Source organism: Notolepis coatsorum (assembly GCF_963971535.1).
Source record: "Notolepis coatsorum genome assembly, chromosome: 19".
NCBI lineage: Eukaryota > Metazoa > Chordata > Actinopteri > Aulopiformes > Paralepididae > Notolepis > Notolepis coatsorum.
The window spans coordinates 45,751,285-45,772,622 of NC_140183.1; the positions used below are offsets into that span (position 1 = coordinate 45,751,285).

Below are 21,338 nucleotides of genomic sequence, written 5' to 3' on the forward strand. Positions count from 1 at the left end.
GATTTGACCATGTGACGTTAGCTCGTAAAAACATAGAAAGAAACATTACTTAAAATCATATTGCTGTAGTTTGTTTATACAGTAGTATGATATTTAGACTAGGTCTGGAATGGAAGTGAGCCTGCGAAGAATGATGGTTGCAGCATCCTGTTGTTAAATTAAATCATCATCATTAAAAACACAGTTGGCGTCCAACAGGCAAAGTGGAGAGCCATTAAAAGCATTAGAAAAAGGTACAGCAGTCAAAGGGTTTATCGTGCGCGGGCGGTGCGCGGGGGCATGATAATTATCACGTGGGCACGGGGCGATTAAGGCAACAACAGGTGAATGGTCAGAAATACCGGTAGCAGGGCGGCCAGGTGGTGCAGTGGGCAAGGCACTCACCACCAATGCTGGAGACGCTGGGTTCGCGTGTTCGATCCCAGCTCTCCACATTGTTTTCAGTTTGGCTGGTCGTCCGTACTAATACAATTGTACAATTGGCAGTATTAGAGGGTGGGAAAGCTGATGGGTGGGTCCTGGGCGTTGTAAACAGAAAAATACTCCTACAGTTCGGTCGGGGCGCCTGCTCAGCGAAGGAAGGATCTGGAGGGAGGTAGTGTGACCTTCCACACGTTACACTCTCCCAGTGAGAATCTGAGCTGCCAGGCTGGCTGCCGGCTGGCTGCGCATGTGTCGGAGGATAGCATGTGATAGTCTCTGGCCTCCCGGACCAACAGTAGGGGGGGTGCGCAACAACCAGGAAGGGAGTTGGGAATTGGCATAACGACTAACAGTGGGATGGGAGAAAAATCGGAAAAAGAGGAGGGGGAAAAATATAGTAAATTTTTTTATTTATTTTTTTAAATAAAAATACCGGCAGCACAGATGTCAGTTATAGAGAAAGATAGACCAAACAATAACACAGGATCTAAAGAATGACCTTTTTCATGTGTTGGGCCAGTGACTGATTGCGTGAAATTAAAAGAATCAATGAGATTCAGAAAGTCCTGTGTACGTTCACGTAAGCTAGCAACCACTGCTGCAACCATCATTCTTCGCAGGCTCACTTCCATTCCAGACCTAGTCTAAATATCATACTACTGTATAAACAAACTACAGCAATATGATTTTAAGTAATGTTCAGATGTAGTCTGGCTCACATTGGGCCTCATTCATGAAGCGATATAAGAACAGATTTCGTTCTTAACTAGCATTTCCTCTTATTTTGTTCTTACCTGGGATTCAGCAATGTTTTCTTATTGTTGCTTTTCTCTCAGGCAAGACCAAATTCTAAGAGTGGTCGAGAGCACTTACCCAGATAAGATAATGCTTATCTGGGCACCCAGATAATGCTTCATATCTATATGAATTGAAAATGGGGGACCCTGGACAAGAGGAAGGGGAACTATGTGAGAATGCTATTCATCGACTACAGCTCGGCATTCAATACCATAGTCCCCTCCAAACTCATAGCCAAGCTCAGGGACCTGGGCTTGAACTATGACCTCTGCCAGTGGGTCTTGGACTTCCTGACGGGCAGACCCCAGGTGGTGAGAGCAGGCAACTGCACCTCCTCATCCATCACCCTCAACATAGGGGCCCCCCAGGGCTGTGTTCTGAGTCCCCTCCTCTACTCCCTGTACACACATGACTGTGTGGCTCAGCGGAGTAGCAACACAATCATCAAATTTGCTGACGACACAGTGGTGGTGGGCCTGATCTCTGCCAACGACGAGAGGACCTACCTGGAAGAGGTCAAGGTCCTGGCGGGATGGTGCCAGGAAAACAGCCTCTCCCTGAACGTCAGCAAAACAAAGGAGATGATTGTGGACTTCAGGAGGTCGGGGGTCAAGGACTACAGCCCCCTCAGCATCGACGGGGCACCGGTTGAGAGAGTCAACAGCTTTAAGTACCTCGGAGCCTACATATCCGAGGACTTGACATGGACCACACACATTGACAGTGTTGTGAAGAAGGCACGACAACGCCTCTACTTCCTCAGGCGCCTAAGGAAGTTCCAAGTCAGTCAGAAGATCCTTAAGAACTTCTACTCATGTACAATAGAGAGCATCCTGACTGGCAACATCACCTCCTGGTTTGGGAATAGCACTGCACAAGACCGAAGCAGACTACAAAGAGTGACACGTTCAGCCGAACGCACAATTGGAGGGGGGCTCCCCACCCTCCAGAACATTTACAACAAGCGGTGCAGGGGCAAGGCTAAGAGAATCATTAAAGACTCCAGTCACCCGAACAACTGCCTCTTTGAACTGCTGCGGTCAGGCAAGCGATACCGGAGTCTCAAGGCGAGCACAGAAAGACTCAGAAGAAGCTTCTATCCCCAGGCCATCAGGCTGCTCAACGAACAATGAACACTACACAACAACCATCAAACGCACATAGCACACACATCCACACGCACACACTCACTTTTTTTTTTTTATTGATCTTTTCCCCCCTCCATTTTCCTCCGATTTTCTCCCATCCCAATGTTAGTCGTATGCCAATTCCCAGTCCCTTCCTGGTCGCTGCGCACTTACCCCCCACAGTCAGATCATCTGGGAGAGTGGAGGCTACCACGTGCTTCCTCCGACACACGTCCAGCCAATCACCGCTTCTTTTCACCTGGCAGCGCGGATTCTCATCGAGAGGGCGTAGCGTGTGGGAGGACCACACTATCCCCCTCAAGTCCTATCCGCGCTTAGCAGGCGCCCCGACCGAACTGTAGGAGTCGCTGTTTACAACGACCCGGACCCACCCCGCCAGCTTCTCCCACCCTCTAATACAGCCAATTGTATTAGTGCAGACGGCCAGCCAAGCTGGTGACAACCCCGGAGCTGTGAGCTGGATTCGAACAGGCGAATCCAGCTCACAGCTCAGGGGTTGGTGACGAACGCAATCTCTGCTCGGCCACCTAACCGCCCGCACACACTCACTTTAAACAAACACACTGTAGCACCCACTCCCCACACTTTATAGCACACACTCACTTTAAACAAACACACTGTAGCACCCACTCCCCACACTTTATATTTATTGATGAAGGATTGCACTACAACTCGTACACCTTACTGTAAATTGTACCATAAATTGTACCTTATCCCATTTCTGATTTGCACTATATAGTATTGTACATTAGTACACTGCATAGTATTGTATATTATATGGTAACTCAGTTACGTCTATTCTGCATCGAACATTGTACATAATGTCTATACTGAACACTGTGACCTCATTTTCTACTTCTAATTTACATGCTATACTATGTTATTTGATACTATCTTGTCTAGCACAGTCTCTGGAGCGTAACAGTAAGAAGCATTTTGTATTATCTATTATAACACCAAGACTTGTAACTTCGGGTTTGATCCAAGGAGTAAGTTGCCCCATATTGCTCTGTAACATTTCTCTTTTTGTTATAGGACCGACTAGTAGGAAGTTGTTCGTCATCCATTTGTTTATTGCTAAGAGACAGGCGGAAATGGAGTTTATAGCTGTGTGATCATTTGGTTCAGCGGAGATGTACAATTGTGTGTCATCTGCGTAACTATGGAAACATACATTGTGCTTTCTAATGATGTCTCCGAGTGGCAGCATGTACAGTATAGTGAGAATAATAATGGACCAAGGCAGCTCCCCTGTGGAACTCCGAAGTAGGTGTCATGTTTCTCAGAAGAATGATCTCCAAGCCTGATGTAATATTTTCTCCCTTTGACATATGTTCTGAACCAGTTTAATACATAGTCAGAAAGACCAACTAACTTTTCTAGACGATTTATTAGGATATCATGGTTGATCGTGTCAAACGCTGCGCTTAGATCTAATAGGACGAGAATTGAGACTTAGTTTGCATCAGAGTTTATTCTGAGGTCACGAATTATTTTTGTAAGAGCAGTTTCAGTGCTATGGTGCGTTCTGAAGCCTGATTGAAATTCCTCCATGATGTTGTTTTCTTTGAGAAAGGAGTTTATTTGCATTGAGACAATTTTTTCAAGTATCTTGCTGATGAATGGCAACAGGTGCCAGTTGAAGTTAGCTCTGTTTAGCTTCGCTTATAAATGCAACAGTAAACAAGAAAAGAATAATCTGGCAATAATCTTTTTGTATAAACATTTTTATATAGCGTTTTTATTCAAAGCCAGTGTATGTTTCTACAAACACATAATTACCAGTAGTTAAAGGAACACACCAACATTTGGGGAAATTAGTTTACCGTCTTCTCCAGAGAGAGACAAGAAGATAGATAGCAGTTTCCTCTCTGTGAGTTCAGTAGAAAGCTATCTGGCTGCATGTTAGCCTAGATTAGCACAATGAATAGAAGCGGACATGTACGGGTAGCCTACGCATTATCCAACTAACACCTCTCCCGAAGGCTACCCGTACATGTCCGCTTCCATTCATTGTGCTAAGCTAGGCTAACATGCAGCCAGATAGCTTTCTACTGAACGCACAGAGAGGAAACTGGTATCCATCTTCTTGTCTCTCTCTGGAGAAGACGATAAGCAAATTTCCCAAAATGTTGGCGTGTTCTTTTAACATAGCAGTTAGCTACATGATTCTTAACGGTGCTTATCTAACTGTCATCCACCTGAAAGGATATGTTGGATGTTCTAATGGCTGTACTGGTTAACATTACGTGACTTAACGTTATGTGATAATAATAACTGCAGAACTCAAGCCCAGTTTATATAACGGCAAATCTTTCCTGTGACAAAATGGCAACCAATGTAATTAATAAAGGAACACTTGACTTGACTAATCGATAATGGCTGGAGGTTGGACTGTATGAGATCCTGGCTTATCAGCTGAAATGGGTGAGTTCACCGAGTGTTGTGGGAATGAAATACAATAAAATTATTTTATTATATATATATGTGTGTGTGTGTGTGTGTGTGTGTGTGTGTGTGTGTGTGTGTGTGTGTGTGTGTCGGGGGGGGGGGGGTCAGACTATTATTGAAAAGCTAGCTTAGTCGAACATCAAGGCTGGGGCTTAAACGAGTAACTTCGCATGACATTTGCGGTGATTCAATTGGAGTTGCTATGAGGGAAGAATTTGCTGGAGGCTATCCAGAAAGTAGCCTTCCCCAGGCTTAGTCGCCGTTTATTACCTAGAATCGTCTTGGCAGTTGCCCTGCCTGTGCCTCAGGCGAAAAGGTCAAATTCAAAAACAGATCCTTTTCGCTCAATTCTAGAATATTTCAGTTTGAATCGGATTAATTTGTTTATGTTCGATGCCGCCGTGTGGTTGAAACTGAAGCATTGCCGTTGGCTAGGCACCGCCATTCCCAACATCAGAGCATTACATGTTCTTTGCTAGCTTACGGTTCCATCCTTAACTCAACATGGCTTGCGCACTATGAGCAAAGGAAAGAGACCGGGGCGCAGAGAGGGAATGAACAAAATCTTGATTTACAGCACTCTATGGGATTATAAGCGAGCCATGTCATGTCAATATACAATAATTATATATATGTAATAATAATAATAATAATAATAATAATAATAATAATATATTTGATTTGTAGAGGCCCTTTATAATTGTGGAACAAATCTAAAAGCGCTACAGTGTAAAAGAACACTAGCTAGCAAGAGAGTAAAAAGAATTATATAAAATAAGCAAGACTAAAACTAGTAAGGAGTCAAAAGAACACAAACTAGTAAAAGAGTAAAGAGCATAAAATAAGAAGGGCTAAAACTAGTAAAAGAACATAAAATGTGTGGAGCTAAAACTAGATACAAATCTACAAAAGGCTCTATTAAAAATATGTGTTTTTTTGAGCCTGTGTAGTACTACCTATCGCCACGTGAACTCACCCAAACAATGACCACTGGATGAAGGAGTGCTCGATTGGCCTCCTCCAATGCTCTCAACATGGCCTCCAGTTCAGTTAAACGAGAGTTGTCCACCTATGGACATCAAAACAGGGGTAACGTCATCTATGTATAATCAACATAAAAAGTAAATAAAAGAAATAGATTTATTGACGTGAGATTATGAATGCAACATAATGGTTCTTCTTTGGTCTATACTGGGGTCTGCAACCTTTTTCCATTAGAACAGAAACATGAAACACTGATATATCAGTGGCAATTTAGCAGATAACGATAGGTTATGTAGATAACCTAGTTATATTAGTATTGGCTGAGCGTCCCGCTCTGAGCCTTACGAGATACTTCTATCTCCTGTGATACTTAATGTATCTCCCACGAATAAAAAACACATGCACCCCACCTGTATGGGGCCCCGCCCCTTACGGTGGCACCACCCATATAACCATGACTCTGGTCATGAAACACCCTTCCTCGCCAAAACCCGTCCCAGGAAAAGATCCCTCAAGAGGGAACTCAGGGCCGCGCAGAGCGGGACGCTCAGCCAATACTAATATAACTAGGTTATCTACATAACCTATTGTTATATATCGTATTTGCATCGCGTCCCGCTCTGAGCCTTACGAGATAATGGGGAAGAGCGGGCGCGAGACCCGACAGATGTACCCCCTGAGGACCCGTAAGCCCACATCAAGGGGTGCGGGGAGCCCTGTCACCCCATCCTCCCTAATGAAGGGGGGGCGCAGTCAACTCCACCTGAATGCGAACAAGAGGGAAACTAGAACCCCTTGAACACACCGTACAGGCGGAACCACGTGTGACTCAACACACTGTGGCCCATACCCATACACTCCTGCTACCCGACCAAAGGAAAGGCCACAGACCCCAGAACCGCCTGGGAGACAGAACCCCCGGTCATGTCCATGAGGAAAAACCTTACAAAGGAGCCCGGGGAGGACCATGAAGCTGCAGCATAGATGGCCTCCACCGAGGCCCCACCCAGGAGAGCGGCAGAGGCAGCCACCCCACGAGTGGAGTGCGCCCTGACGCCCCCAGGGGGATCCTGCCCAGCCAACGTGTAGCAGCGGGTAACACCCTCGCACAACCAATGGGACAGGCGCTGCTCCGACAGTGCCTTACCAGCACGAGCCCCACCGTAACAGACAAAAAGCTGGACGGTAACCTTGAAATCCTGAGTACGGCTGAGGTAAATCCCCAAGCACGGACATGACAGGTGAAGGCCCGCATCTAACTCACTAGTGTGAGGAGGAGGACGAAACGCCTGAACCACAATATCCCGGGAGCGGAAGGAACTCCGGATATTCTTAGGCACGAAAGCAAGATCAGGTCGCAGAGTGACACCGCAATCGGTCCGAAAAGACAGGCACTCTGGACGTACCGAGAGAGCACAGAGCTCACCTACGCGTTTAGCGGAAGTGACAGCCAGAAGGAACGCGGTCCTGAAGGACAGCTGTCCCCACGGCGCCTGCTCGAGCGGCTCAAACGGGGCCAAGGACAACCGACCGAGGACCAATTGAAGATCCCAAGTCGGAGCCAAGGAGCGTTGCACCGGCGTAACGCGTCGAGCGCCAAGCAGGAAACGCTTCACAAGAGGGTGGCTGAACAAGACATCCCCTCAAACCCCTCATGATAGGAGGATATAGCTGCCGCATATACCCTCACCGTCGAAGCCGACAGTCTATCAAGGAGAGACTGGAGGTAACCAAGGACAGCATCCAGGGGGCAGGAGACTGAGTCCCGGCCCCCCGCCTTACACCACACTTGGAACATACGTCATCTGCCCGCGTAAGCGCGACAGTGGAGGGAGCATGCGCATTCCAGATGGTAACACCATCAGGATCAAGAACCTGCGCCCCTCAACGTACCCGTCCCAACAACTGACCTAACAGATGTATGGGGAAGAATCCCTGGCGGCACGGCATCGGTCCCAGACCTGCCTGGCCATGTCCAGACGCAATCCTCACCCGTCAGGATGAGGGCCGCCCCGCGACAGTACACCTGCACCCGCATTCTCCCTGCCGGGGATGTGGGGAGCCCTCAGGCCGCGCAGATGGAGGACGCCCATAGCCAGCCGCCCGCCGCCTGGTGCAGACAGGGGAAGCGTACTCCTCCCTGTCTGTCGATACACGACACTGACGTCGTATCGTCCGTCCTGATCAACACCATTTGTGGACCAGAAGGACCGCTTTCAACACCAACACATTGAACGTAGCGCAGACCGGGCAGCATGGTTTGCCAGCTGCCCCCTACTGCGTTGGCCCGACGCATCACCAGCGAGGGAGGCGTCAGTGAAAACGCGACGTGAGACAGCGCCGTAACCGTCCTAGGACGGAACCTCCCGAGCGTGTTGACAACACGCTCTGAGATGGATGCCCATAGCCCTCCAACCGTTGACTGGGAAGAGGAATACTCTACATCCAGTCTACAGCAACCCCAGGCTGGTAGAGACCTGCCTGGTATGAGACCTGACGATCCACCTTGACCGCGAAGGACCAGAACGTCATCAGGGCAGAACACTCCGTAACCCCGGACGACGCAGAGGCCCCAGTGCGGCCTCCACGCACTTGGTGAAGATGCGGGGAGCCAGAGAAAACCGAATGGCAGCCTCTGGTACTCATACGCTAACCCTGCAAAGGAAGCGTAGGTAAGCCCTAGGATGGAAGATCGGGGATGCGCATACGCATCCTACAGGTCTATGGAGGAGAACCAGACCCCCACCTGACAGTGTTCAACAGGTAGGAGACGATCCAAAAAATGCTGAACCTTCCCATGGGACAGGTCCAGCCTGGGTCTTACACCCCTCCCTCCCGACTTCTCGGGCTGAGAACACCGGGAGGAGAACGCCACGACGATGGCTTGCTTCGTCCACAGAGATTGGATCTCGTTGACCAGAGCTGTCCCTGCTGGAGACCCCGACAACAGGGTCTGTACCAAACCTGAAAACGGGTGGGGTTGTGTAAACACAAGTCCCCGCCTCACCGTTCTCTCCATCTACCTCGACATATGGTACTGCCGTAGTCATATGTGACGACACTCCCAACGCACCCGCCGTCACGTGGCGCAGGTCCGCCAGGAACTGTAGATAGTTGGCCCGGTCCCCCCGCTGTGCGTAGACAACCCCGGAACCGTGCGAGGAGCGCGTTCCGTGTCGGAACACCTGACCCTGACACACCCACGAGGCAATCGCACCCAAGGGGGAACCCCGACAGAAAGGGCCGATCTGGTACGGGGGGCTTCCGATGAAAAAAGCTCCCCCACTGAACACCCCTCCAGAACATGCTGAAGGAGTTGTTCTGCAGCCGGACATGCAAGGTGTAAGGCCCCCATGGGTTCCTACACACCGTAGCCCTGCAGTGATATTACTACCACCCCAAACCATGTGAGCTGCGACCACTTGCCAATATTTCAGGAGTGGGAGGCACCAACATGATACCTGGCCTGGCGAAGGCGAGGCCGGGGAAGCCCGCACTGTGTGCCTCAAAAGGTTTCGAGCCCCCCTGCTGACAACACTTAAGTTGACAGACGTAACACCAGGCTCAACCAACACAGTTCAAGGTGTGGGAGCCGCTTGACAGCACAACATTCTCACGGACAGACCCAGGCTCAGCCATCAACTGGGTGTCAGCCCCTGTCCCCATGAGAAGCGAAGAAAGGGGGGCCGCCCGCGCATCAACGAAGGCACGCGGCCCGCAGCCAAAGGAAACAATCAGAGCCCACTTCTTCCGCTGGTGTTGGGGAAGGGAGTGATCGGAGAGCGGGCTGCTCGCAACAGGAGGGTGACGGCTTGTTTGTTCAAGCCGAACCCATCCTACATGGCCGATCCCTCGGCCGCCAAGGCTGTCGGCCTTGTGGACACCTGTCGAATCAACGCCCAGGATACCTCTGGCGGGGGGAAAACATGGCCGCCTGTCGAGGACCCCGTCATCGCCGCTGACGAGGCCGTGCTCTCTCTTCTTCTGGCTGCGCGGTGTGAGGCGGTGTAGGGCCTAGGACAATACCGCCCGCGCTCCAGCAGAAGACCAAAATCCCCTGTGGAGAGGGGAACCCTGAGCGGTTATAGCTTGCGGCTGGGTCAAAGCTAATAACGTCAACAACCTCGCGCGATGTGTCGACGTCGGCTGGCCCTCAAGGCCCCTCCACCAGACACCATTTTTTTAATAGAAAAAACCAGCAATTCGAACACAGTTCTAATCGTTGCCAATTCCATACCGTGGCGGTACAAGCCTTAACAGCCCACCAGCCACTCGCCAGGCCGACCCACCCATGGTGTCGGCCGGGCGGGGCATTGTTTCAATATATCAAAAACAAAGGACTGACGTTAACATGGAGCACCAGTGGTGATTGCAAACAGCACCCTCCACTGTGGTGTGCACCATGAAAGGGTTAAATGAATAAAAGAGCTAAACCACAAAAAAACTGTAGAATGAGCAAACCCATACACACAAAGTTTAAGGGGAGACGGACCAGACCCGTCTTCATTCAAAATATTCACAACAGAACACCAGCCCTAGTTTAGCCCATTTACCAAAAAAGGTAAACAAAGCCCCCCCCCCGCACTACTCCCCCAGTATACCGATTGACCGTCAGTATGAATGGTTTGAGAGGAGAGAAAGCTGTAGCAAGACAGACCTTCTCATAGCAGAGTGACAAAACGAAACAATAGCCCCCTACCCAGGGCCGCCCCAGGAGGTGGGGGGCCTCGCGTCTAAAAACGCACAGGGCCTCACATTTCTCCCAGGCGGCCCTGCCCTTATACTACTGCAGCCTAACGCCAGGCAATGTGGGACCCAAGACAACAATTGCCTGTGCACAGACACGCAACATGTGTATCATGTCGGCTGGACCCATAGCCCCACTACCCGACGCCAACCCAGATGGGAACACCGTTCAACAAACCCCGCCGGAACACAAGGTAAAATACCTGGCTAGGAACCTAGCCACGACCTACCCCGTTGTCAACCCATTTACCCGAAAAAGGTAAATAGAACTCAAAAAGCCCCACAACAGCTACCGACTGACCTTCATTGATGAACCGGGCAAGAGGCGGGAGAGTGACAACATCTCACGGCGGAGACATTAAAACAGCATAGCAATTAGCAGTAGTAATAGCATGCGGCAGTAGCAATAGCATGTAGCATAGCTTCAGATGTTTTAGCAGCACGCCCAAGACAGCTTGGAAACCGTTCCCTGCAGAGAACGTTCACCAAACCATCCTGCCCCCGGCGCCAACACACAACATGGTTGTGTTAACAAAACAAACCAGCATTACTAACACTAATACCCATGCCTGAAGACACAGGGCCTACCTGAGTACAAGCTGGCCCGACAGCCAGCCTTGTACAGCTGAACCTCGATGTGCAGTCATCAAACGAGGAACATCAACACAGGCCCGTCGTGTCGCCGAAAACATGCGTCGAAGATGCCAGGGGCCAGCAACCTCCGGTAAGCTTCCAACATTATTAATCTTCCTTAATCTTTTCATTCCGCTAGTCTCGTATGGTGCACGCATCCAATACGCTGGGACGAAAACAGAGGAAGGGTGTTTCATGACCAGAGTCATGGTTATATGGGTGGTGCCACCGTAAGGGGCGGGGCCCCATACAGGTGGGGTGCATGTGTTTTTTATTCGTGGGAGATACATTAAGTATCACAGGAGATAGAAGTATCTCGTAAGGCTCAGAGCGGGACGCGATGCAAATACGATATATAACAATATATTGGTAAAATGCTATAGGCCTAATATTGGCCAACCAATAAATACATTGGTCTTATCCAAATTAATACCCATTAAATTAAGGGTGCATTTACAAAAGATAAGCAGTTATGTTCCACTTATTTCACCTAGATTTTATTAGGCAGCACAAAATATGGTGAAGACAGAAAAAAACAAAGCTATGGTTTTCAAAGCAGTTTGTTTGTGGCCTATTGGTGCAGAAGGGAGACAAACACTGTTTAAATATGAAACATATGAAGACATACGATGCTCCGATAGGGCAGACAGAATAAGCTACAAAAATACACTCCTCTGGCAAGTTGTACAAGTGTCCTGCTTTGGAAAGTGTGTGGTTGGTTGCACAACCAGAGAAAGAGAGAGGGGACAGAGTGCCAAGCCTGAATAGGCTCTGAAGATTATGAAGGCAACTAATTTCTCCATTTTGATATTTATTTAATTCATTCAAGCCATGTCTGGGGGGTTACAAAACACATTGACCACAAACAGCTAAGACAATAACACACAATTAAGACAACAGAAACAAATACAAACAGTCACAACAGTTATAATATTTATAAATAGGGCTAGGCATCTAAACCCAAGTGGCACCAGGTCGACACAACCCAGACTGAATCATATGCGGCACCAAAATGAGCTTAACTAAAGAAAGTATTGAGTTTGGCACCGTTCAGGGACTCGAGAATCGCTCCAAAGCATCGGCCCTGGAACCGGAATCTAGACCCAATACTCAAGACTCACAATACCCAACCCCAATTACAAACAACAATCATTACTAATATCAATACCCAACCCCAATTACAAACAACAATCATTACTAATATCTAGGGCTGACCCCTATTAGTCGAATAGTGGCTAACGCTAATGGCACAGAGGCTAACTGCCTAAGAAAACAGGCACAGAGGCACTGAAAGAGGATTTCACCCATCTAATGAACACACTAGACCAGGGGTCGGCAACCTGTGGGGCTCTTTAGCCAATCAGCTAAATTCCTTTTTTGTTCTCTTATTTTGGAGATCGATGTCCTACTGTGACACTGAAATGAAAAAATATTTCATCAACTAAAATATTTAGTCAACAAAAATATTTCAACAACTAAAATATACAGTACGTCACACCCCGCGCCTCTCCCTGCCGTCTGCAAGTGGCTAATCTTGAGTTTCCGACCCCCCAGTAAGCTAACCATGGATAAATCCAAAAAAAGGAAAGTCTGAGGAAAATAGAGGCTTTAATTCAGCGTGGACAGATTAATTTGCTTTCACGACTAACGATGCAGGCTTACCTGTATGCCCGATATGTGGTGCGAAATTTGCAAACAATGAAAAATTTACTTTTTATTTTATAGATTTTCCACAAATAAGGGAAGGACTCAAATATACCTGAATAGTTCAGGGTTTTACTTCAAAGTCGGTCTACAGACATCAGTGTTTTGTCTCCTCTTCTGTGTTTTATTTTAAAATAGGTCTAGTACACAGCCAGTATTTTTTCTCCTCTTCATAAGAGTTTGAGGTTTTCCTTTGTTATAACAGGTAAAAACAGCAATAAGAAGTAAAAAAAATAATTTGTGTTGCTTTATAATTCCATTAATGCAACAAACTGTGTGCTATAAGTATAAAGTATAATAAATCGCAAATTACTTTGGGTATGCAATTGTCAGGCGTTTTATGCTAAATGTGGGGTATGCTTGGGGATATATAAAACGTTATACACTGTGTTATCTTCATTTTAAGGGTAAATAGGTTGTGTGGCTCCCTGAGCATTTTATTTTGTGGGAGGCGGGAAAAGTGGCTCTTTTGATAGTAAAGGTTGCTGACCCCTGCACTAGACAAATAAAGATGTATCCATCAGTGGACCAATTGCATGCTTTCGCAGAGAACAAGAAGCCTTCCGACATTAAGCACCCCCACAGCCCAAATGGAATGATAAAAAAAATTATAATAATAATATTATACTTTTATTTTTTTCATAGTAGACTAATAGTCGACTATCGGCTAATTTTGGCGACTACAAATCGACTATACAAATTAGGGATGCCCCAATCACGTTTTTTGCCACCGATACTGATCACCGATCGTCATGAACCATATCGGCCGATACCGATCGTTTTTGGTTTAAAAAAAAATATATATATATATATCTTGTTTTTTTATTTTTATAAAATATATATATTATATATTTATACTTGTAGTTGTATTATCTGCGAGACATCGCCACCACGCAACAAGTCAAAATGCTCGCTATCTGCAAACAGCTCCACTGTCTGTGTGTATACTCTGCTTTGGTCAAATCACATTCAGCATGCCCTCAGCAGGGTATATTTGCGGCTCTGCAGATATACCCTACTCCCTCAGCTAGCCCCTTTCGATACTATTGGACTGCGATGCAAGCCAGGGGCTCGAATACGCATCGAATCAATGTTATAAGACATTGATATCAGGAGCTATCTGTAGCTACTGCTAGCCGGCTAGATAACGTTAAGACAACGCCTCAGTGAACTATTTAGTTTACTGGGACATTCCGTGTAAACAGGGAGCTAACGTGAGCTAACGTGAGCTAACGTGAGCTAACGGAGGTATCATGCACTACTAGACTATTGCTGGAGCATTTGTTGATATCAGGAGCTATCAGTAGCTCGCCAGCTAGATACCGTTAGACAATGCCTCGTGTATTAAACTAAAAGTGAATAGTTGACTGGGTCGTTTTGTTTAAACAGTAACGATAGCTAGGTAGCTAACGTTAGCTCACGGTCGCATGCACCAGAGTAGAGCAGACTGCCGGAGGCAATAGGAGCCTCTTGTTGACACACGGGTGCGGGAGGGGAAGGGGAGGAGGAGGGGCCGTGCGCTGCAGCAGCTGTGTGCTTGAGACAGAAGTCAGCGAGTGAGATCTCCGCTAAGAATTGGATCATGTTTTTCGATCGGTTTTCACGATCGGCGAAAATAAAGCATTATCGGAATTCACCGATCTCATATTTATACTGAATATCGGCCGATACCGATCGCTGGCCGATCGATCGGGGCATCCCTAAATCCTTAGTCGGGGACAGCCCTACTAATATCAACACCAAACCCCAATTACAAACAATCATTACTAATATCAACACCAAACCCCAATTACAAACAATCATTACTAATATCAATACCAAACCCCAATTATAAACAACAATCATTACTAATATCAACACCCAACCCCAATTACAAACAACAATCATTACTAATATCAACACCCAACCCCAATTACAAACAACAATCATTACTAATATCAATACCAAACCCCAATTATAAACAACAATCATTACTAATATCAACACCCAACCCCAATTACAAACAACAATCATTACTAATATCAATACCAAACCCCAATTACAAACAACAATCATTACTAATATCAACACCCAACCCCAATTACAAACAGCAATCATTACTAATATCAATACCCAACCCCAATTATAAACAACAATCATTACTAATATCAATACCAAACCAGATTTATAAATAGGGCTGTACTGAATGTAATTTTTTAACATTCGAAGCCTCTATTGAAGTATTCGAACAAAGCTTTGAATGTCTGTCGTCATATTTTAAAATATATACTGTATATATATATATTTAATTTCTTTTGTTTTTTTTTATAAATATCCTCAAACTAAATCCTCAATTTGAATAAAGTGATTCATCTGATTAAATTTGTCTTTTTCTTTTATTAAATCAACTTTCTTTAATGAATATAACTCATCAGTTTCGTCAACATAAATAATCCAATAGGTTGGTACAAAAGTGATGGTGACGTCTTGATGGAGCGCCGAGCGGATGCAGATAGGATACATAATTTATGATAAATGTTTTATAGTATAGTATAATATTAGTGTAGCCTAATCTTTATCTGCAACTGTGAAGAAAACCCCTATTGGTTTAAACAGAATGAATACACATTAAAATCATTATTAGTATTATTATTTTTTAGAATTCGAATGTCAACGTTATGAACGAAACTTCGAACTATTCGGTACAGCCCTATTTACAAACGATAACCATTACTAATATCAATACCCAAACCCAATTACAACTACCGTAATTTTCGCACTATAAGCCGCACCTGAATATAAGCCGCAGCAGCTAAATTGAATGATGTGTACATATATAAGCCGCACTGGACTATAAGCCGCAGGTGTTTTAATGTTTAATTACCATATGTAATTAGCATTGGGACACAATACTGTCGGACAAATAACAAGAATTACCTCATTTACAAGTTGTATTAAGTTTAGCAAATAAGGGAACAGATAAATAACATTTCAATGCAGTCAAAAAAGCAATATTTCGATTTTTACATTTTCGGGTTTGGTCACGTCGAGTCACATATAAGCCGCACCGCTATATAAGCCGCAGGGTCGAAAAATGGGGGAAAATGGCGCTGCTTATAGTCCGAAAATTACGGTAATCATTACTAATATCAATACCGAAACCCAATTACAACTAATCATTACTAATACCAATACCCAACCAGATTTACGAACAACAATCATTAATAACATTGGATACAACCTAGACAGTAAACAATCCTAATTCAAATAATTTGTAATCCTATCCTGTGTTAGCTCCTATGCATATTACTCTTGGCCATTCATCTCCCAAATAACTAATCATTGGAGACCACATATCTACAGATGTATCCAGTAGGACATACGATTCTCTCCAGGGGTATCGTTGACATAATTTTTTTCTTACCATAATGAGACTTAAAGTAGGCACAGTTTTTAGGCGAAAGAAAGACAAGATTGATCATTTTGTTCATGCATGATTTTTTGGGGGGAGCTGGCGCTGCTAATGTTGTTAGTATAGCTTATAGGCCCGGAAAAAAAACCTCAAAGCTGCAGGGGGGGGCAGGTCAAAGAGCCACATAGCTGAAAACATAGGTTGCCAATCACAGGTTTATATAGCTCTTAAGCAATTATTGACATGCTTCATATGATTTCTTTCAATTATGAGTCGTTGAATGTGAACTTACAGAAACCTTGATGAAGTTCCACTGTCTTAACAAACAACTGGCATTGTCTCCGATCACATCTGGGGTAACATCCAACTCCTGCCAAACAAAAGGTAACCTCATGTTACAAATGGGAACCTCTTAGCCCACATTCTGCTCGTAATGTTTGTCGTAAAGCAGGTTCTTAACACATCTGATGTCAAACCGTTGTACGACGAAAAGGTCGGGATCCTTCCGTTTTTGTTTCGCCAGCATATTAAATATTCTTTTGCAAGAAAAGCACACGCACACCCGTTTTCCCATAATTAATTAAATTGTGATCAGAGAACGGGGCTAAAAGCATAGTCATGTGTAATTGATAGGGCTTTATTTCACAAGGTAATCAGACGTATTGGAACAAACGGAAGAGACAAAAAGAGATCCCTCGTGGGCCCCCTTCATCATTCTGAACTGGCAGGGAGAGATCGGCACATGCAAAAGCCTGGAACAGAACCTCTACAAACGCTAACTTCAATTTCATTACACTGCAAATTGAGTAAAAAAGATCCATGCGGTAAAATCTTTTTTGCTCACGGCACAAGGACACTTAAGCTCCCCATCTCTCCATGCAGATTCTATTCTTGGCATCACAAGTGACACGAGGCAACTGGATGCCGTGTCCGCTTTACATCCATGCATGTTGTTTAGCCTGTAATCTTCCCCCCACTACTAACATCTCACACACAGAGGAAATAAACACAAAAACAAACATCCACAATCTGAGCTGGACATTCAGTTCCAGTTGTTTTACAGATTAAAATAACAAAGGGAATTGGAAATGTGAATTGGTTATGGAAAACATATGCGGGGGAAGGGGGGGGGGGGGGTAATTGGTCTTGAAAGATAACTGCCTGTGGCTTCATGAGAAAAAAAGAATTCAGTCCAAAATATAATTTGCTAGATTAAATATTTAGAAGTGATGTATGTAAACCAGGTTTGACATGAAATCCCAGAGTGGTTTATTTAAAGGGGCACTTCACCGAAAAACACAGATTTATTTTGCACATAATCTCACACATATCCCAAGGCTCTAAACAGTTTTGCACACATTCATTTAGTTTGACAGTTAATTAGTTTGAATATCTCCTCCTATGATGTCATCAGATGACACTGAATCCTTTTGTTGTGTTAATTTCAGCTCAATGAAATGATTTAGATAAAAAAAATAGAGATAACGATTGCAAAAAGAGCAATCCCTATTACAATCCTTATATCCTCTGTTTTGTGTACATCATCGACATAATTTAATTAATCTGAAATTAGCACAACAAAAGGATTCAGTGTCCTCTGATGACATCACAGGAGGAGCTATTCAAACGTATTAACTCTCAATAACTGTCAAACTAAATTAATGTGTGCAAAACAAAGCCCGGGATATGTGAGATTAAGTGCAAAATAAATTGACGTTTAAGGTTTCGGTGAAGTGCCCTTTTAAGAATAGGCACAGCCATAGAACCTCTAGGATCAACAGGGACGGCAACAGATGATCCATTATTATGGATTAAAAAAAGTACATTTTAAATAATAATTTTCACCTATAGAAAATGGAATCTAATCTAATTTAGTGCAATCTGAATGGGTCTGATATAAAACAATATGTAGAGAAGCGAGAGAGTGGAGGGAGGTTGCCATGCAACGTGCCAGATTCAAACCTCCCATATCCCGAGCGCATCACGGTATGCAACTTGGCCCGCCAAAACCAAACCGCAGAGACAACATCTCTCAAACGCTTAACTTTATTTCACCCTTTGTGCCGTGTCACTACTCTGCAATACTTCTCGCTCGCCGTCAAAATGACAGATCCTCTCGCAGGTCGAGGTTAATCATTAGAAAAACCCAGTAACAAGATACATGTGTGTGAGGATTCCCTTTCATCTGGGCTGCGTATGAGAACATGATCATATATCAAACTGAAAGGAATAAGAGATAAGAGGGAGGATGCGGAAGAGGGGGTCTGACCTATCTTTATTCAATCCCTCCAGTCTTCTGTTCCGTGTCTTTATGGCTTTATAAAACATATACTCGCCTGGGCTTTTGTCAAGACAGGCGGCGTGGGCTAAAATAGCAAGTAAATGATGCATCAGTTACTGGGCTGAGGTAATGGCAGGATACTGTCAAGACTGTGAAAACAGCGGCTTATCGTGGAGGAGCTCATCCGAAACCACTTCAAGACCTCAATTCTATATGAATAGATACAACAAGCAAATCATGGATAACTTGCCACTCTTCCTGAGTGGATGTGGTTTACGTTACACATCCATAACACATAACATCTCTGTGTTACTTCAGCTTCCACTCTCAGATCACATCCTGCTGAGAGAATCCCCTGCTCGTGTTCTTACTGTGTGGGACACACGCTGCCAAATCCTCCACCTGCACACACACACACAATTCATCCGGGTTTGAGCAGCCCTTCCTCCCTTATCCCTGTATTAGATTCTCTAATGGCACTGGGACAAAGCTAATTCCTCATCCTCTGTTCCGTCCAATCTCCTTTCATCCTACCCCCCTCTCCCAGCACCCCTCAAAAGGATGTGTCTAGTCCCAGACACACGTGCCGTGCACCGGAAAACATGGCTAGGGCCACCGGAGAGCACAAGAGGGAATGTTTCCAATCAGCTGTTCCAAGGAGGCCGACATAGACCCCAATCCGTCTCCGGGGGCCCCCAAGATCCGCCTGTTTGACACCCGCTGATGAAGGACTTGGAGCAAGTTGAAAGGAGGACGAGCCATTTAGATGGAGGAGGAACATGGGAACGTGTCATGCCTCCACCAGTCTCTGCCCCTCTGTTGACAACTACACCCAGGGTCTATGTTTACATTGGGATTATCCAGGAAATACATTTCTATACACCGCAGCCATGTGTGTGGATGATATGAAAGCCTTAGGGTCACTGCTGGAAATGAATAAGTGGGAATGCATGAACAGAGAGAAAACTGCAACAGAGGTGCAATATTAGAAGATGTGACTTTTTCAAAATTAATGAGGATATTCACAATGTTGAGGTCAGGGTTTTCATTCCTGTATATTTAAACCCTTCGCCCCAGGATGATGCTTTCTAGGGGTGCAACGATACACATTTTCAGATTCTATACAAATTTCGATATCGAGCCGAGGTCACAATTCAATAGCGGCCTTGCACAGAATGTTTCTGTAGTTCTCTTTATTCCAACATGGTTGCCTGTAACCATTGGTAACCACATTCAAAAGAAAATGCCTAATTTCGGTGCAGTGGTAGAGTAGGTAAAAGATAAAGGAATAAAACACCAAATGGTGGCTGGGTGGCGCAGCGGACATTGCGCTCGTCACCAACGCAAGAGACACCAGGTTCGAATCCGGCTGTCGGCGTTGCCTCCGGCTTGGGCCAGCCGTCATACTAACTTAATTGGCAGAGTTAGCGGGTGGAAGTCGATGGGTGGTAATCTGGACGTTGTGGACAGTGACTCCTACAGGTCGGTTGGGACGCCTGCACAGCAGAGACAGGAAATGGCGGGGGTAGTGTGAGCCTCCCACACTTTACACCTCGCCAATGAGAGTCCGCGCTGGCAGGTGAAAAGATGTGACAGGCTGTCTCCTCGTGTATCGGAGGGGACACGTGATGCAAGGCTTCCATCCTCCCTGCAACCGGCCAGTGGGAGCAACGTTCAAGACAGGGGAGGGGAGAATTGGCACAGTGGAATTGGGATGGGAGAAAAATAGAAAAAGGAGAAAAAGTGGATAAAGAAAAAAGGAATAAAACACCAAGTTATAAAATGTTTGCTGATATATTTCTATGTGTCAACACATAGCAATTACCAACCATTGTTTTGTGCATAGCAACTGTTGTTTCTTCCAACACAGCAGGGAAAATTGCCATTCTAAACATACTGTGACAGGCCGCTGTTCCATTTCTTTTACACGTTTAAAGAGACAACCATTTTCTGGCTATTTCACCTGATTAATCAAGGGAGGAGCGTTTTATACTTCAAATATTCATTATTTCACATGAAGAAAGCATCTATGCCGATGATTGTAAACATGATAATGTATTTGTATATAATTCCCCGTCCCCCAGGTTCAGAACGGCCTAGGGAAGAGAAGGAGAGAAGGAGAATAAACGCTACAGTTCAGTTTAACAGTTCGATATACGATACTGAATCTAAATTTTTTATACACTATTGAATGCACATTTGTATACTGTATTGAATGTACATTTTTGATACACCGTATTGAAGCAATTTTTTTTTATTATGTATTGAGAAGAGATAAAAAAAAAATCTGACCAGCTATTTTAATTTTTTTATCCACTTTTTCTCCCCATTTTCTATTTTTCTCCCATCCCAATTTCGTATTTCCAATTCTTCCCTCCCCTGTCTTGAACGTTGCTAGACTATGCCTCCCACTGGTCGGCTGTAGTGAGGATAGAAGCCTTGCATCACGTGTCCCCTCCGGTACACAAGGAGGCAGCCTGTCGCATCTTTTCACCGCAGCAGCTCGAACTCGCAGTGGTGAGGAGTAACACGTGGGAGGCTCACGCTGCCCCCGATACTTCCTGTTTCCGCCGCACCGGCGTCACCCAACCGACCTGTAGGAGTCGCTGTCCACAACGTCCAATCCCCACCCACCGGCTTTCCCACCCTCTAACACTGCCAATTGTGTTAGTATGACGGCCGGCCAAGCCGGTAGCAACGGCGAGAGCTGGGCTCGATACCAGCATATCCTGCGTTAGTGGCGAGCGCCTTGCCCACTGCGCCACTTAGCCGCCCTCTG

At 45.5% G+C, this 21,338-nt stretch overlaps 1 protein-coding gene across 2 annotated transcripts in view; it reads right to left on the reverse strand.

Moving 5' to 3' along the window:
* crppa (CDP-L-ribitol pyrophosphorylase A) overlaps positions 1-21,338 on the reverse strand; it is a 149,296-nt gene that overhangs the window by 86,487 nt on the left and 41,471 nt on the right. For both annotated transcript variants that reach the window (XM_084336385.1, XM_084336386.1), the window contains exons 7-8: positions 16,571-16,648; positions 5,797-5,889 (exon numbers count right to left, since the gene is read on the reverse strand). In XM_084336385.1, coding sequence (XP_084192511.1) covers positions 5,797-5,889; positions 16,571-16,648 — 171 coding nt within the window. The remainder of the gene's footprint in view (positions 1-5,796; positions 5,890-16,570; positions 16,649-21,338) is intronic.